General features: G+C 39.6%; 1 protein-coding gene across 9 annotated transcripts in view; it reads left to right on the top strand.

Moving 5' to 3' along the window:
- Positions 1–18,876, top strand: part of pde4dip (phosphodiesterase 4D interacting protein) — a 440,914-nt gene that overhangs the window by 284,736 nt on the left and 137,302 nt on the right. For all 9 annotated transcript variants that reach the window (XM_063064080.1, XM_063064082.1, XM_063064078.1 and 6 more), the window contains 9 exons: positions 3,247–3,384; positions 3,621–3,740; positions 4,528–4,620; positions 12,491–12,727; positions 13,390–13,548; positions 15,066–15,179; positions 15,680–15,817; positions 17,096–17,275; positions 18,226–18,420. In XM_063064080.1, the coding sequence (XP_062920150.1) occupies positions 3,247–3,384; positions 3,621–3,740; positions 4,528–4,620; positions 12,491–12,727; positions 13,390–13,548; positions 15,066–15,179; positions 15,680–15,817; positions 17,096–17,275; positions 18,226–18,420 (1,374 nt within the window). The remainder of the gene's footprint in view (positions 1–3,246; positions 3,385–3,620; positions 3,741–4,527; positions 4,621–12,490; positions 12,728–13,389; positions 13,549–15,065; positions 15,180–15,679; positions 15,818–17,095; positions 17,276–18,225; positions 18,421–18,876) is intronic.

The raw sequence follows: 18,876 nt of genomic DNA on the forward strand, positions 1-18,876 counted from the left end.
ATTAGACACCTAATGAAGTGGCCACTGAGGATAGTTTGACATAAATAAACAAAATTGTACTTGAGTCATGTTGGTACTGGAGAATTGAACTCTGGCTGCAGTGCTATTTATTTTTCTTTTACTCTGTGTAAATGCAGTAAGGCATGTAGAGTTGGTGCTATCAGCTGGGAGACTTTCTAAACAAGAGTTCCGAAGTTCATGAGGCCTGAGCTGGAAATCTGGCCCCTGCCATCTGAAACCTCCATACAGCAAGGTGTAACTTCCTGTGCCTATTGCTCACTAGTGCCAGTTTTTTTGAGGACCTTGCCCTTTTGGAAATGGATTCTGATGGTTCAAGCTCATTTCGTGCAAGGGAAAACCGAAATTCACTGTTAGGTGATTTCTGTGGACATGCAACATGTTAAATATTTCTATAGTGAATTAGATCAAATCTGTGGAATTCCAAGATCTATATGGTTCAAAACACGGCAGCCTGTATTGTTAGTCCAAGTCACCAAGGGAGTTCTGGCTGTTTTTTTTTAAGTTCTTTGACATGTTGGGCATTTCCAGCCATTTATAAAAATGAAAAAGATAAGAACACTAAGTGAAGCTGCTTTTATAACTGCAGCACAGATGACTGACAGTTGTCATTTTCTGCTGTTTGGTAGAAGGGTCTCCGTTGCACTTGCTGCTTAAGAAGAAAATGACAGGCTGTGAGCACCTTAACAGATTAAACATAATCTAGTTCCAATAACCTGCTTTTAACCTATTTTCCCACACGTCCATTTATTAGAGGGCATAATGTATAATTTGGGAGCTTGTGATGACATAGCTGGACCCAGGCTAGGCAGACGAATGGTATAACATTCAAGAATATTTGATTTTGAAATTATTACACTGATATTTTTATCCCTTTTACCTTTTTTCAGTCAGTGCTCCTTCAGAATAGAGAGGAGTTCCAAGTATACACCAAATCCGACCCATCAGCACTGAATGCCTGTGGATTAACTGATGGTTAAGTGGGGTGGACAGGAGGTGGGGCTGAAAGAAAAAAAATTGATATAAATGCAAAACCTTTCCTGCATCTGAGAGAGTTGCTGATGAGGTTTTTGTAAGTAGAAACTGAAATTAACAACTTCTAGTGCACCTTTTGGACACTTTCTGTTTATAACTCTTTTCACAATAGGGCCAGCACAGTAGCGTGGTGGTTAGTGTAACAGCGCCAGTGACCCAGGTTCAATTCTGCCACTGTCTGTACAGAGTGTGAACATTCTCCCCATTACTGTGTGGGTTTCCTCCGGGTGCTCCAGTTTTCTTTCACATTCCAAGGATGTAGGGGTTAGTAGGTTAATTACACATGGGCATAATTGGGTGGTACAGGCTTGCTGGGCCAGAAGGGCCTGTTACTGAGCTGTATCTCTGAATAATTGCACATCTTTTCACCAAGCCTCTGGTGCAAATTTTGTCAGATAAACAATGTATTGATGAGAACAGAGCTCAGTATTAGATAATTCAAATCATTTGTTGCATTTTAAAATGGTATCTGGTGCAGTGACGTTTATGAAGCAATTGCTGCTGGTGGTGCCCTTCAGCCTATTGTAAATTTTCAGTCTGAACCTACTGTTTACATGACAGAGATAAATATCATGCTGGCACCATAACTGCAATAGGATAGGAATAATTAGGGTTTTTAATGGTGGTCTATTCAATAGATTTGGCGCAGTCTAATTTGTTGCCTGTTCTTTAGTGTGCAAGAAAGGGAAATATGAAGCTGCTTGATTGAAAACAACCCAGTACTCACAAACAGGTTGGCATCTTCCTGTTATTCCAATAGTAAAGGCCCACTGAGGCTATGGTTCTCACCTGCTGAGCACACAGATATGTATTTTTTTTTGTGTACTTGCATTCTGATGACACCCCCAGTCTACCATTTACTGTGTCCTTCACTCTACAAATTATCTACTGAAAATGTCATTGATGCTGAAGAACTCTTTATGTTTCAAGAGGACTCAGCTGTGGGGGAAAAATTCTACACCTCAACCATAGAAAATATTGTGAATGTTCAGCAGATTGGGCTACATTTGTGAAGATATCTGTGCAGAACCAGTGATGTCAAACTTTAGACTCTGGATTATCGGTCACTTGAATTTGTGGTTGGAATGAACCAATGGTCTTTCGGCAGCACTGCTACAAAAGTGGTGTAGTATATTGTTTAGTTTAAACTACGTTCTATTCTTGTGGGTAATACTGTTTTGGGTTGTTCTTCCACTGCGACTGTAACTGTGTATGAATCGTGAAGCAAGTGGTTAGAATGTGGGCAACAGGTCAGTTCTGTCTATTACGCTGATTCTCACCATTCTAACCAACGTAGCATGTAACACCTCAGCTGTTGGGATATTTTGTGTTGTTGTGAGCTTAAAAATAATGCTGATAATTTTATTTAATCAGAATTAGATTTATTGTCATTGAGGTGTGGTGAAATTTGCTGTTTTGTGTTGGCAGTACAATGCAAAACAAAAAGGATTATAATTTACAATAATAAAATAAACAACACAAGAGAGGAATAGTGAGATAGTGTTTATGGTCTGATAAATCATCTGGCTTGCAATCCCTGTTTACACAGTAATATTACTTGATAGTAATGTTAAAGCCACACGTGCTTTATGTTCCTTAACATAAATGACATTGCATTGCCCAGCACCTTATGCATTTTTAATGCTCGCTTATTCATCAGCTAGTCTGCTATATTAATTTGAGATGATGTGCTGTCACGTTTGATCAGCTCCATTGCCTCAAATGACATTAAACCATTTGGGCTGATTTGGACCCATGATCCATTGTGTTTTCCTGCACCATTAAACATAGTCTGTAACACAGTGATGTATAAATGAGCAAATTTCAAAGTAGTTCCAGTGATTCATGAGGATGGGACTTCCTGTCAATAGTTTAATGTATTTAATGCTAGATTTGAAGAATTAAAACACTACCCATTTCTGTGCTATATTTAAGATGTTATCCCCATCATTAGTGCCCATACCGGATTAAAAAACTAGATTGTTGGATCCAAGTCCATGTTTTGGGCACAGATTTTTTTGAATTTACCAATCTATTCTGGAGATAAAAAAAAGTAGTTGTTGCGAAATAGTGAAAACGTTTATTACCAAATGGAACTTTGTATTGAATTGGGCTAACTGAACACTTTGCTTTACCTTGTTGTATGGTGCTGAGGTATTTGACCAACTAAATCTTTGATCATTTGTTTTCCAGAATCTAATTGAGGAGCAGCAGCAGCAGTTGAACCAGTATGAGTCAGCAGCTGGTCAGTGTGTCGCCGAATTACAGAAAGCTCAGGTCCAAATATGTGGATTGCAGGACAGAATTCAAGAGTCGGAATCTGCTAATAAGGTGAGCTGACATCTTATAACTGATGGATGTTATGATGTGAGTGGCACGCGGGTACAAATTTTTCATTCTAAAAATCCAGTACTATCTTTCATGTTTTGTGGCAGTAGCAAGGTCATTAACATTTCCTCTTCCTGCGAAGAGCAGAAGTAGCTTATGTAGTTCAGATAATCAAACAGTTTTTGAACAACTTTCTAGTACCTTTTTTTGTGGTTAATCCCATTTCTCCATTCTCCCAGATGCTGCAGGCGAATCTAAATGAAATGGAAAGTGAATTGAAGGCAATGCGTTATGCAGCACAGAAGCAAGAACATGCTCAGCTGGGGCTGAACAAGGCTTTGAAAAACAAAGACAAGGAGGTAAATAGAGACACAGGTGGCAACTATCGCCCACGGAAGCAAAAGGATGTATCTAATAATTTACAGGAATTATAGTGTAAATTACTCTGGTTCAAGTGCACATAAAATGCTCTTTGAAAATACCTAATGGAATCTGCTTCCTCCATCCTGTCAGCCGATAGTTGCAGATTGTAACAACCCCTCCTTGGGTGCAGTTTGGAAAGTAACTCCCCACTTGACTCCTTGTTTGCTAATTATTTTCAATCTGTGTTCTCTGACCAGTTAAAATAAACTACAACTATATCATTAACCATTTATTAGGTGTCCACTTAACTTTTTCTGCTCTGGTAATTTTGCATTTGACAGGCAATGTTGCCACTAAGAAGTAATGTGTAAAATCTAGGTGCCAATGCAGTCTTTGTTAATTGTGACTACAATATAATAGTATAACTATTTTCAGGTTTGATCACCAATCCATCCATCTAACATTGTTGACTGATAGTGAACAGTGCTCCCTTTGCTTAATAGAAATAGATGAATCAGAAATATCCATTCATTAATAAGAGCAACAAATGGAATAAAAGCATAAACAAAATTACAGATGTCTTCAGAAGATTTTCCACCTTTTCTACTTCTAGGAGGAGCCACTGTTGTATCCTTATGCTAGAAATATTAGTCAGTGGAAGCTATACCTGACAATGACAAAAAATAACAGCCTGTGTTATATGGATGCTTTTATTAGTAGAAATAGTTCCAGTGATTTTTGTGATCTTGAAAGTCAAATCTCTCACCTTTGTTTTTCTCTCAGATCGAAGAACTTTATCGTGCAATTGATGGCCAGAATGAGACACAGGCCAAGCTGAGGGAGATGCTTCACAGAAGCCAACTTGAAAATCTGAAGGTAGAGAACAAGTAAAATAATAACATAAATAATAATATTGAATTGTACTGAAACATCTTATTTTTGTTTTTATTATTCCTACTTGTGCCCTATCAGCTCCAAAATGACTTTCAAATTCCAAATTCAAGAATTAGCCAAGATAATAATTGATACTATCTTTGTTAATTCTCACAGCCCTTTGCTAGATTTGAAGGTCACTAGTTCGAGCCTCAGCTGTGGCAACGTGTTTGTGTCCTTGAGCAAGGCACTTAATCACACATTGCTCTAGTCTGTGTGAGGAGTGGCGCCCCACACAGACTTCCAATCTGCGCCTTGTAAGGCATGAAAATGCCCGACACAGGCCTCTCATGGTCTGAGTTGACGTTCCCTTCCTCCCCTTTACTAATATGCTAAAGTAGAGATACAGAACACTATATTTTATTCAAATTCATTTTTTCCACAAAAATTGAAAACCATGGAGCTGTTGGTTATGCTGTTAAATGTCATAACCTATAGTCCATCTACTTTGAAAATCAAAATTATTTTGTCACTAGTGTACTTTATTTTCTATTTAAAAAATTTTAGTAATGTAAAAAGAGCTGCAACAGTTCAGTGGGTCAATGCACTGCTTAATATATTCCTGAGTCTCATAGACTGGAATGAATATTCTCACTTGAAGTCTTGAATTAATTAATCTGACTGGGAATTTCCAGTTACCTGGTGTCAGTGGTAGTTCTAAATGAGCTAATGTCAGTTAGGCATGCAAGTTTGTTGGTATCAGTAGAGGAGGTCAGGTAACTTAGTTCTAAGATAAAAATAATGTAGCACAATTGGTTGTAAGCTAGAGTGTGTGGGGGGGGTAGGGTAGTATAATTATCAAGATCCTGTTTCTTGTTTGTTTCCTGTTGATTCTTGCTGATGCTCATTCTCTACATTTCTGCATCATTCCCCAGTTTAATGTATTATAGAAGTTTTTTTAAATTCATATTTTGGGGATCTAGGTATCAATAGCAAGGACAGCAATTGTTAGCCTTTCTGAACTTTCATTGGGAAGATGGCGATGAGCAACCTTTCCAGCCCACTGCAGTCTTTCTGGTAGAGGTATTCCCTTAGTGCTAATGAAGAGAAACTTGATCATGATGGCATCTATGGACAGAGAAACAGTGTTTCAAGTCAGAGACCCTTTATCAGAACATGGAATAGACACAAGGAGTTAGTTCAAAGTTTACAGAGAGGGTGAGGGAGGGACAAGAGAAATATCTCTGTGATATGGTGAGGCCATTGCTGTTGGACCTAAGTTGTTGATGGAGTAATAGAGTTACTAAGTTGATGAGGGCAGTTAGAGATAGTATGATCAAAGAAATGCAAAAACTTTTGGTGGGGGGGGGGAACAGAGCATAAATTAAAACAAACATAGCAGTTACAAAATGCAATGCTATAGATATACCTGGAAGGCCAGGCTCTGTAAATGGAGAGAATGAAAGTATAAAAGTGCTCCAGTATTGTAAATGGGTGACATGCAGCAGAACATGTTTATTCTGATTCAAGCAGAAAAAGCACATTGTGCTTGCAATTATAAAACTACAGTGTACTCAGACAGAAGATGAGGCGCTTTTCCCAAGCCGGCTTCCCCACTCTCCATTAACTCCCTTTTTTCAACTTGTGCGTAGAACTCCCTAAGTTCTTGATTGTTTTCCAGCATTTTCTATTTTTATTACGCATTTCTAGCATCAGCAGTTGTTTTTTATTTGATTTTCATTTCCCAAGAGTTGCTGTATTTTGACCCAGTAATGAAAGAATAGTTCCAAGCTGGACGATAATGTAGATCATGGTATTCCTATCCATGTGCTGCCCTTGCTCTTCTTGGTGCTTGAAAATGTTGTTACGGTAGCCTGGGAAATAATTACTAAGCATGTGGTAGATGGTTAAAGCTGTAGCCACTGAGCACTACTAGCAGACAAGCCATGAATCAATTGCTGGAGCTCTAGTCATCCAGCAATAGGAAAATATTTCTTTGTAATTCCATTCTGTGCCCAGTAGATAATGGAAAGGCTTTTGATTGTGAGGAGATGAATCACTTGCTGCAGGATATCCAGCCTCTTGCATGCTCTTAAAGCCTTTGTCATTTGTGGTCATAACACAATTATTCAAAGCGAATTTTGTTTCCAGTGACTGAATAATCAATTTAAGTGGTCCTTATTTATAGGGAAGTATATGATAGTACAGTAAGCATGTCATTTCTACTGATCCTAAGTCATTTCAACTATTTGTTTGGAGCAGCCTTTCTTGATCTTTTTGTCCTGGAGGAACCTTGAAATAATTTTCAGATCTCTAAATCCCGGCTTAAAAATTATTATATCTGCAGCTCACAGTACATGTAGTGTGATCAGTAAGTTGCAGATATAATAATCCAAAAATAATTGTCAATGCTGTTTTGAGTAGAGAATGAATTTTTAGCCAACCTTCCTTGGGAAAAAAAAACACAACAGGTTGTTAAGCTTAACTTACCTTTCTTGAAATTAATCTCTTTCTTCCCTTCTCACAAATTTTAAAAATTCATAAGGCAAACATAATAAATTTCTGATAAATAACTGGCTTAATCCAAAATGGGATTTAATTTTTCTAAAGGTAGGCTCGGTAGATTTAATTTAAATAAAGGTTGTAAATTGATTTTAATTAATGCCATATATAGCATGAAAATTTATTGACAATGTTGAATAGTAGAGTTAATGAAGAACATAAGCAAAGCAATATGAATAAAAATACAGTCTAACACGCAATTTTATACAAGACTTTAAAAAAGCATTTTCTTACTAAGTGACATGATCAGTCTCAAGTATAGGTAGGCCTAGCATGTGAAACCTTAACTTGCTTTTTGCTGAACAGGTTCTGAGTCGAACTTGAGATAAGCACACATGGATTTCATCTTCATCTGAAATGAGACAATTTCTATCCTTGCTCTTGCTGCTTATTAAAGTTAGCTGGCACATGTGAAAACTGCAGCAAAATGTTCATTGTTTTCTTATGAATGGCAGGATACTCTTCTTTCACAGACATTGAAAACTTATCCAGGGTCAGGTCAGTAAATTTCATCTTGAGTGCATGATCAGACCGCAACTCACAAAGTTCTTCCTCTTCTCTCAAAGTCAAGTTCTTAGGCTGAGCAGAAGATTCAGAGAAAGGGTCCCTCATCCAGACATACACTTGTGTTGAAAGGGAGGAAAAATACTGTTTAGTTTTGTTCGACAGTTCTCCCAGGTGGTTTTCAATGAGACTTTCTGATATCCTTCCTCACTCTCAAGCCCAAGCAGCAGTGAAAACATTTCAAGCTTTCCTTTTCCAAAGATTCATTTTCCTTTTAAATACAAGAATCTTGTAACTTGAAGTCAAAACATTTTCTCCAGGGCCTTGTGGAGATTTGTTAACTGGTTCATATGATGAAAAATATTTGCTAAGTAGGTGAGTTTCTGCAGCCGTTCTTCATCTTCGCACTCAGCAAAATCTGGCCTACTGTTTTCTTGAAAGAACTCCTGCAATACAGCTTTCAGCTCAAACACCCTGTTGAGAACTCTTCCTCTATTCTGAGAATTTTCCATAGGCTTAGAAACCTCCTCTTCAAAAATCACCATATTGGACAAGCAGGCATGTCTATAAAACACAGGTTAATAAAAGGAGAAGTTGGGAAGCGTGGAGCGGGGAAGTTGGGGGGAGGTAATTTGGGTCGTAAGGGCTGATGTCACAGCCCAAGTTAGGCGAGTCCAATCAATGCTCAGAAAACTCACCTCATGCTCCTCATCAGTCTACTGTCGTCCCCTCTGTGCAATAAAGTGCTCACCAATTATCAACAGCCTCTCCTATCTCCTAGTCAAAAACTGAGAATGGATTCAACCAGATAAACACGGTCATACTGCGCAGTGCCATACTGGGCTGAGAGATCTCTAACGAGATTGTTAATGGGGCTGCTCGGTCACTGCCCACCACTGCAAGTGCTACCGTTGCACACTGCACAAAGTTGAAAAATGCGATGTTTATTTTTCTTAATCACAATCTCTCACGGAAGCCCGGTTGAGAAACCCTGGTTTAGAGTTATAGAACACTACAGAAACAGTAACCACAAGAGATCTGCAGGTGCTAGGAATCAACCCTACAACCTACCTTCATGCCGAGCTATTATTCTGCTTAGTCCCATCAGGCCCTCAATACTCCTCCCATCCATGTACCTATCCAAACTTTTCTTAAGTGTTGCAATTGAACCTGCTTCCACTGGCAGCTTGTTCCACATTCACACTGCACTCTGAGTGAAGAAGTTCCCCTTAAATAGCTCACCTTTCACCCTTAACTTATGACCTCTGGTTCAAGTCCGCCCTATAAAATTTCCTGCTTTATTCTTAGAGCCTTTTTTGAACAACGGAACAATATTAGCTATCCTCTAATCCTCTGGCACCTCACTTGTCACTAAGGCTGTTTTAATTACCTCTGTAAGGGGCCCCTGCAATTTCTGCACTGGCCAAGGGGAGACTTCTTGCCAGGCAGTGGGAGCTTAACCACTCTAATTTGCCTCAAGACTACAAACACCACCTCTTCTGAAATCCAGATATGGTCCGTGATCTCGTTACTGTTTTGCCTCAGTTCTGTACACTCTGTGTCCATCTCTCCAGTAAATATAGATGCCAAAAAAAATCTAATTAAGATCTCCTCCTCCTCCTTCAGCTCCATGCATAGATGAACATACTGATTTTTCAAGTGGACCAATTTTGTTCCTTGATATATTCTTGCTCTTCATATATCTGTAGAAGTCCTTGAGATTCCCCCTCACCCTGTCTGCTATAGCAACCTCATGCCTTCTTTTAGCCCTCCTGATTTCCCTCTTAAGTGGCATTTACTACATTCTTCAAGTGCTTTGTTTCCCCCCTGCTGCCTGTATCTGTTATTCTTCTCAACCAGGACCTCAATATCCCTCAAAAACCAATGTTCCCTTAACCTGTTAACATTGCCTATTATTCTAACAGGAACATACAAACTCTGTACTTTCAATATTTTGCTTTTCAAGGACTCTCACCTACCAAGCATCCCTTTGTCAGAAAGCAACCTACCCCAATCCATACTTGGTGAATCCTTTCTGGTGCCCTCAAACTTGTCCTTTCTCCAATTTAGAATCTCAATCCAAGGGACCAGTTCTGACGGTATCTATCTTGAAACCAATAGAATTATGATCACTACATCCAAAGTGTTCCCCTAGACACATTTCTGTCACCTGCCCTGTCCTGTCTTGTTCCCTATTAGGAGATCCAGTATTGTGCTCTTTCTAGCTGGGACCTCTCTGTATTTGTTAAGGAAACTTTCATGAACACATTGCTCATCTAAATCCCGCTAACTAATAGGAGGTACTAGTTAGTGGGGGTCTATATCAGATTTAACATAATCTTCCCTTTCTTATTCCTCAGTTCCACCCAGATAGCCTCAGTAGACAAGCCCTTGTGCCTGCTCTATCAGACGTTTTCCCTGATGAATAATGCCACCCCTCCCCCTTCAATCCCTCCCATTCTATCATGTCTAAAACATTGGACCATTGACAGCAGAAATTCTGCAAATGCTGGAAATCCAGAGCAACCCACAGAATGCTAGAGGAAATCAGGTCGCACAGCATCCGTGGAAATGAACATTTCAGGTTGAGGCCCTCGCTCAGGGCTCGAAGGAGGGTCTCAGCCTGAAATGTCGACTGTTTGTTCATTTCTGTGGATGCTGCCTGACCTGCTGAGTCCCTCTGCATTTTGTGTATTTTGCACTGGAACATTACGTTGCAGTCCTGCCCCTCCTGCAACCAAGTCTCACTAAAGGATACAATATCATAATTCCACGTGTTGATCCATGGTCTAGCCCATCTGCCTTTCCCTGTACTGTTCCTTACACTGAAATAGGTACAATTCAGAACATTAGTCCCAACATGCTCAACCTTTCATGTCCTGCCTTGACATCTACTTTCCCCACAACTGTTCCACCAGCTGCCTGGCACTCTGGTTCACATCCCCCGCAACACTAATTTAAACCCCCTGGAGCAGTGCTCGCCTTCTAAACCTTCCCAAAAGGATATTGGTCCCCTTCCAGATTAGGTGCAAACGGTTCTGTCTCTGCAGGTTCCCCCTTCACTGGAAGAAAGTCCAATGATCCAAAAATCTGAAGCCCTCCCTATTGCACCATCTCTTTAGCCACATGGTAAACTATATTATATTCCTGTTTCCAGCCTTACCAGCACATGTCAATCCTAAGATCACTAGCTTGGAGGTCCTATCTTTCACTTAGCACATAATTCCCTGAACCCACTTTGCAGGACCCCATCACCCTTCTTGCCTATGTCATTGTTAACAATGTGGACAATAACCTCAGGCTGCTTACCTTCTCCCTTAAGAATGCTATAGACTCCATCTGAAATGTCCCTGACCTAGGCACCTGGGAGGCAACATACCATCCAGAAATCTCATTCTCATTCACAGAATGCTCTGTCTGTTCCCCTAACCAATGAATCACCTCTTCCCACTACTGCTCTGCTCACTTCTTCTCCCCACTTCCCTTCTGAGTCAGAGCCAGACTCAGTGCCAGTGTACTGACTGCTGCGGCTGTCCACTGCTAATTTGTTCCCAACATTATCCAAAACAATATAGTTGTTATTGAGGGGAACAGCCACAGGGGTACCCTGCACTGGCTGACTGTCCCTTTTTCTCTTTTGACAGTCACCCAGTTACCTAGGTCCTATACCTTGCATATAACTACCTCCCTGTTTCTCCTGTCAATTACCCGTTCATCTACCGAATGATCCAAAGGTCATCCAGGTCCAGCTCCCTTATGGAGTCCATAAGAGGCTGCAGCTGGATGCACTTCTTGCAGGTGTAGTCATCAGGAATACCGAAGGGCTCCCTGACTTCCAACATCACACAAGAGGAGCACTGCCATCCCAACTGTCATTCCCACTGCTCTAACTGTGCAGTAAAAAAGAAAGAAACTTACCTGAGCTTAGCCTCTTCTTGCTGAAGCATCTTGAGGCAAAACCTCAGCTCACCACTCTGACCCTGGCCTACTGATGCTATGGTCTCTCCCACAATGGCCACTCCACTTAAACCCAATTTATTTTTATTGGCCCTTGCCAAGTGCCTTGTAGTCCAAAGGATGTCAAGCTCCACAGAATATCTCAACAGGCTGTAATTGCTTTTTAAATCTGGTGCTAAAGCTTTTGGCGCAGTCTCAAGCTCAGCTTTTTGCCGGGGATTCTGATTATCCTATTAAGTATGAGGCTTCATATAGAAAAGAAGTACGAATTTGTACTTGCATAACTTCCTCACAACATTGGTATGCTTCACAGCATACTTCTGAGTGCTTCACAATCAGTTAAATACTTCTGCCATACAAGTATTGTTCTAAAATGCAAAATTAATGCTTAGTAAAATCCCACAAACAGAAAATGACCAGTTAATTTGATGTGGCGCAGAGAATAATGCTGTCCAGGATAGTTAGTTTCTACATTCTTCTGCAAAGAGTTAGAGGGAGAGAATCAGAACATTATTATCTCATCTCAAAGGATTGATTTCCAAAAGTGCAGCACTCTTTTTTTATTTGCATTGAGGTGTAATCTGAATGAAAAGGCCACTATCAGAGAGCCTAGGTTAATGGAAACAGAAAGTGAGGCCATTGGTCTGATGTCTTTGACATGATAGTGGAAGGAATAAGTGAAGAGTGAGAGTATGCAAGTTTCAGGGGAGAATACAACAGAATATTTTGAAACAAGAAAGAGTAATGTAAAATCCCATGGAAGATGTAAAATCTATTTTACGTTTGTGTGTGTTCTCTCTTCCTTATTACGATTTGTTCCAAATGTGTTCGTCTTTGCTCGGGGCTGCAGCGTTGCTCATCCTGTCAGAGCAAGGATGGACAGTTGACATCATCACACACCCAGCAGGCTGAATTTCTGGAAATGCAAAGTACTTCCTTTTCCAATCAGCTGGAACTACAGCGAAACGCAAGGCTGATTCGTCAGAAGGAGTATGAATTGGCTGACATCAAGTGGAAGAAAGAACTGATGGAAACTGAAGTACAGGAACTTTATCAGCAGAAGGAGGATGCTGTCAAACACAATAAAGTGAGTGCTTGGGTGTTCACTCTCATGAGCTCATGGTTTTTCCAAGGGTGCATTTTTTCCAGCATATAACACAGTGACACAGACTTTTGAGGCCTGGTTTGGTTTTGTCTTATTTTTCACCAAGTTATAGCAGGTCTGTATTTTGGATTGAAGGCACCTGGTCAAGAGTAAGCATTACCAGATCAGAAATTGCAGTACACAAGTTTCACGAATAGGGGAAGTGTATTCTGCCTCATCCTCAACTGGAGAAGAGAATCTTTGTATTCACCACTGTAACTTTTTCCATCAACTTTGCCAAAGCCTCAGGCTGACTGAGGTTGTTTGTTTCTGCCAAGTATGGGTGGCAAAAAAAAACTTGGACTGTCTGCAGGAAACAAAAAAAGACTTTTCACATCATTGACTTGGCTGGATTTGAGATTAGAGTTTTGAGCTGAAAACTTAATTTATTAACTTGCAATGTTCTCTCCAATTTCTTACACTGACTCATTAAAATTTGTTGCTGATACAGATAGTCTACTGCAATTTTTTCCAGATCAATTACACTGTAGAGGTGTTAATACTGCATCATATAAAATGAGTTAGGTGGTACTATTTGTTTGGCAGCGGATGCAGGGAATCATTCTGTTGCAAGGTAACGGTGTTTTTTTAATGGTTTGTTTCAGGAGCTGTGCAGCACACTGCAGCAGGTCCGACAGGAGCTGCTAGAGAAGGACCAGGGCTATCGAGCCTTGGAGGGAGAGCATCAGCGTGAAATCCACATCCAAGAGGAGAACATCCTCTGCCTGAGGGAGAGGTTGCATGATAAAGAGCACTTCCTGCAGGTAGAAAGAGTTGCCATTCTACATGCTACTATTAAATATTCACGTAGCTGAATGAGATGTATATTGATGGAGGTCCTGCAGTTTTAGTCAGATTGTGTTTATATAGGAGCACTATTAATTGCCAATTGTTTTGTCATTTGGTCAATACCACACTGAATCTTCACCCTATTTACATCTTTATGCCTTATTGAAAACGTGATGGAGGGTAAAGTTTCATGGTGATGGGGATCCTAAATGACTGGACATATTTAGTTGAGTTTGACTGGAAAAGAATACGTCCAAATTTATAAATGTGATTTGGGGGTTCTGTTGCATTCAGACCAAATTCACAAATCAGCTTCATTGTGGATTTTATTTGAGGAAATACCTTCTCCCCTAACCACCCCCTTTTTTTTAAAAAAGGTGTTGAAAAATGGAAGCAATTTATTGTAAGTGTAGTGTTTTGGGATGTTTCTGACAGATTTATTAAAGTAGAGAATAAGTATTCCTTTCACTAAGTGTAGGCCAAAAAGGTGTGATTTTTCTGCTTATAAAGCATAGGCATAATAGTTTTAATAATCGGGTAACAAACTGATTTTGTTATTGAAGTAGTCATCCAAAAACACAAAAAATGTTAATTTTTCAGCATCTGAACATCTGTGGAAAAGTTAGTATTTGTTATCTTTGAAAAGGTGGTAGTGAGTCAACACATTGAACAGTTGAAGTCCTTCTGGTTAAGTTTCCCTTGTAAGTCTGTTGAATAAAGAATTCCAGGGTTACACCCATTAACAAAGAGGGAACTACAATATATTTCCAAGTTGGGATGAATTGGAGGAACATGTGCCATATTCCTGAAACACCATCCTCTTTTATGCTTGAGCTCGTGGGTTTGGGAGATGGTATTGTAGCCTAAGCCAGTAACTGCATTACATTTTGTAAATGGTACATGCGGTAGCCACGGTGTACCGGTTGCAGAGGGAGTGAATGTTGAGGGTGATGGGTGGGATGTAAGTCAAGTGGGCTGCCTTGTCCTGGATGGTGTCAGTTTTGTTGAAGCTGCAGTCATCCAGGCTGGTGGTGACTGTTCCCTTGTATTTTAGAGATAGTTGAGTCGAATGAACCCCTCAAAGCAGGCTACCCTCCCTCTATCTAACCTGCTCTTATATAGTATTTAAGTGACTAATCCAGCTGAATTTTTGGTCAACTCTAACCTTGGGATTGGTGAGACACTTGGCCATTTAATCTTACCTGAAGCAGATTAACTGGAGAAGAAGAGATGTATTTTCTGTTTCCAGAACCATTACTAGTGGTCTGAATAAGATTTTTAAATTAGTAAGGAGATACTGAAGCTTACTATGCAACATCATGTTGGGTCAGGCTTTGATTAGTGCAGGATCACTCAATTACCACAAATCATTTACCCAACCACAGATTTACTCCACAGTGGCTTGGATTTGAAATCAGCCAGGTGCTTAAGATGAAGGAGAACTGCAACAAAACAATATTTGTTCCATATATTTCTCTTTGTATATTCACAGCAATATATTGAACTTTTTGAATGCCAGCAGAATGAGGAGCAAAGTGGACAAGAGAAAGATGTACTGGTAGATAAACTCTGGGAGTGTATCAAAGAGAGAGATAAAGCTTCAGAGGTACTTCACTGAGTCTTGGTTCCTATTCACTTCAGCTTATTGTAGAAATGATCATATTGTGCATGTTTTAATTGTGTCAACAGAAAATGATTGTTCCATTAAGCATATTAACGGTGAAGTTAAGACAATGTTTGAAAGGATTACTAGGAAATGGAATAGTTTTGATGAAATGCCTCTGATTTTGTTTGTTGGAGAAATTCATGAGAAAATTGTTCAGTTTTGTGTTGGTGGGGCAGGAAATAGCTTGATTGGTGGGTTAGGTTTTTTTTATGTTTTAACTGATCCTGTTTCAAAATGTTTGGGCAAACTACAAGATTCCACACAGTCATTTACTAGAAGAATACAAATAGATTCTGAAGGGACCCATCAAGCAGCAACTGTGGAGAGAGAAAAGTCCAGATCCCAGGGTTCAAGGTTTATACAACTTTAAAACTTTACAAGAATTAGGAGAGCTTGTGCATCTTTAAGTACTGCGGTCTCATTTCTGCTGTTTATTCCAGCGAGCCCTTGAGGAGAAATTTCGTTCCTTGGAGGAAAAGGAGAGTGAAATCCAACAACTGAATCTAACTGTACGTGAAAAAGAAAAGGATCTAGAGCGATTCCGTCACATCTTCTCCAGTAATGAAGAAACTATCAATGTAAGTGAATGGTTTGTGATGTACAGATATTCATATGCAAGAAGTATGTGTGCAACAAGAGTATTTGGAGGAAGTATAGCTTTTTTATAATTATATTTCAATGCATTATTTCATCTAGAATTGACCTGTTTTACCTTCAGTATTACAATCCTTTATTGAACGTAAATATCGTAGTATATTTTCAGGACTATTTGAAGCTTTGTTATCTGCTTACTGAAATGATTAAATTTCTTAATAAAGGTGTTAAGAACCTTGCAGCCAACCATACATAAATATACCCTTCTATTTCAGTACTTAAAAAAAACACGGTTTTAGAGTGTTCTGCTGTGTTAATTATTTAATAAGTTTTATAGCCAGAAATAACAAACTATGTCGAAGACTGTAACTAAATCAGTTGTAAGAAATGGCTGGGAGAATTGGGTATCGTGTCTTTAGAAAAATAAAGGGTTTTGCACATACATGGAACATTCCACTATCTTGGAGCAACCGTGTGGATTTTCTTGAGATGTACTTACCAAGAGGTAAAGGATGATTTAATGTTTGATTGGAAATTCTGAATCTTTGGTGCAGTACTTCCTTAGTGTGCTATATGTACATACTATATCAGCCTAGATTTGTGCTAAAGCCTTGGAATGAAGTTTAAATCCTTAAACAGTTGACTCAAAGCCAAGTGTGTTTGCCAGTGAGGCTATGCTGAGAGTATTTGTTTTGAGTCCTGGTGAATTTTTTAAAAACTTGCATTTTAAGCTAAGGAAATGGAATTGAGTGGTCTTTGTATTAAGTAGTGGATTTTGGAGAGTCCCTTAAAATTTAGAATAACAATTTTTCTGCCCTACTGAGCACTTAGGAAGAATGTGTCAGCTGCATGTGAAAATGGATGTTTGATCCTAAATCAAGCATCCTGGATCCCACAAGATGGCTTTTGAAGTGATTGATCATGTAGATATTGCTCATCATTTCAAAATAACTTGTAAAGAGAGGGGGAAAAAAGCAATCTGTTTGAAGTAGAAGGGATGTAAATTTTTCTCTTGACTACAAAGTGAGGATGGATGAAAAGTAGAACTTATAAGAGCAATGCTCATTTAACAATATAATTTTAAGAAATTGTTTCAAAATTTGATTATTTGTAAAAACAAGAATTCCCTAAGTAGGTGGAGACCTGTTTTTGTTCTTGATTACAGAATATGTATTGGTTTATGGATAATGAAATTTAAAAATTGTATGTCCTTCAACTGAGTTGCTAATTCCTCTCCTACTGTCCTCCCCTCGTATCTTCAGAGTCTGGATAGCCTTGTGAAAGAGAAAGACTTGGAGTTGGAGCAACTAGGTACAGCATTCAAAAGCCTGCAATGGCAAAAGCAGGAGGTAGAAGAGAAGCTTGGCTTTTCCCTGAAAGAAAAAGATGCCATGAACAACCAGCTCCAGAGAGCACTGCAGGATCACAATAAGGAGTTAGAGGTAGGAAATCTGCAAGGGCCTTGCCGAGGAAAAGTCAGTTTGACAAAAATCCTGTTCATGGAGGTTCATAAATTGGTAGGAAACAAAAAAGGGGTTGTACAATTTTGCAAATTTCAAACACTTTTCGTGTTCCTAAATATTATACATTAGAAAAATGCTATTTTCTTAAGACTGGAGTCGATGCTTCAGAGGTTTCCTGTGCACTGTCATCCATAGGAGAGTAGATCCTTCATGTGTCTTTAGTGACCAGACCACCTTTCAGTGTGAAGTTCAGAACTGTTCTCTTCCACTACCACCACCTTCATCTCCCACATTGCATAGATCACCTCAGTCATTTGATGTCTATAGATAAAGTAAGATAGTTCTTATGATCTATTTTTGTAAATATTCACCTCTCTCAACATGCTTCTTGGCATTACCATTTCTTTTGGGATAGTAACCACCTCACTTTTTAAAATATTTTTCACCGCTTTTATAATTTAACTATTTTATATATACTCACTGTAATTCAGTTTTTTTCTCTCTAATTATTGCATGGTACTGTTGCCTGAAAGACAAATTTCATGACATACGCCAGTAATATTAAATCTGATTCTGATCTGATTATAACAACTGCTCACTGATGTTTGTAGCATGGAGCTCAGGGGAGGGCCTTTGGGATTGGTAATTAATGTTTATGCATATTTGATGCAATAGGCTATTTTCAAATCAACCAGATAATAAACATGTGAAAATAACGTGCATGAAATATCACTGAACCTTGCTTACTTATGGCTAGTGAGGTAGATGAAACCTTTCCTTTGTGGCAATGCAGACATCCATCAAGCTACAGTATAGAGTATTGGTACACATTTTTAAGAATGATTCTCACAGGTGGGATCACTCAGGGTTGTGTCTCTAAGCAGGTCTTCCTCCAGTGCTACACTTTTGGTCTAAAATCTTGTTGACAGGTCCTGACTGCAACGTTGGTGAACAAGGTTTGCGCTGGACCCAGTGAGGTGATGGAGCAGCTAAGGCTGCAACTGCAGCTAAAGGAGCAAATGCTGCAGGAGGTGTTCGCCGACAGGAGCAAGCTGGCCGCTGATCATGAGCAAGAAGTAACACAGTTGCTGCAGTCTATCAGCTCCCGTGAGCAGCAGATGAAGGTAATGAACAACCTTTGATGCATTATTCCTGTGAGGCTAATTCACTAACAGCAGAAGATCTGTAGCATCTGATTTGCATGCATCACAATTTGGTAAGCTAGCATATTACCTCGGGTTCCATTGTTTTTCAGGAACAAATCAGGACTGTCTTCCTCGTTCTTTCCCCTCACCTCGTTCAATTTTGTTTGCATTTCCTAATTTTGATGGCTCTCTTGCCTCTTTTCTTCTGACCTGCCCTCGTGTCAGTCCATCACTTCCCTTGGTTCCCTACCTCCTTTGCTTTATTCCACTGTCCTCTCCTATCATGTTCCTTCTGTAGCCCTTTACCTCTTCCAGCTGTTATGTCCCAGCAATTTGCCTCTCCCCCCCCGCCCCCCCAGCATGTACTCTTTCCTCACCTCCCAGCTCCTTATTCTGGCTTCTGCCTCTTTTCTAGTCCTGTTGAAGAATCTTGGC

The sequence above is a fragment of the Mobula hypostoma genome, chromosome 12 (genome assembly GCF_963921235.1).
Source record: "Mobula hypostoma chromosome 12, sMobHyp1.1, whole genome shotgun sequence".
Taxonomy (NCBI): Eukaryota; Metazoa; Chordata; class Chondrichthyes; order Myliobatiformes; family Myliobatidae; genus Mobula; species Mobula hypostoma.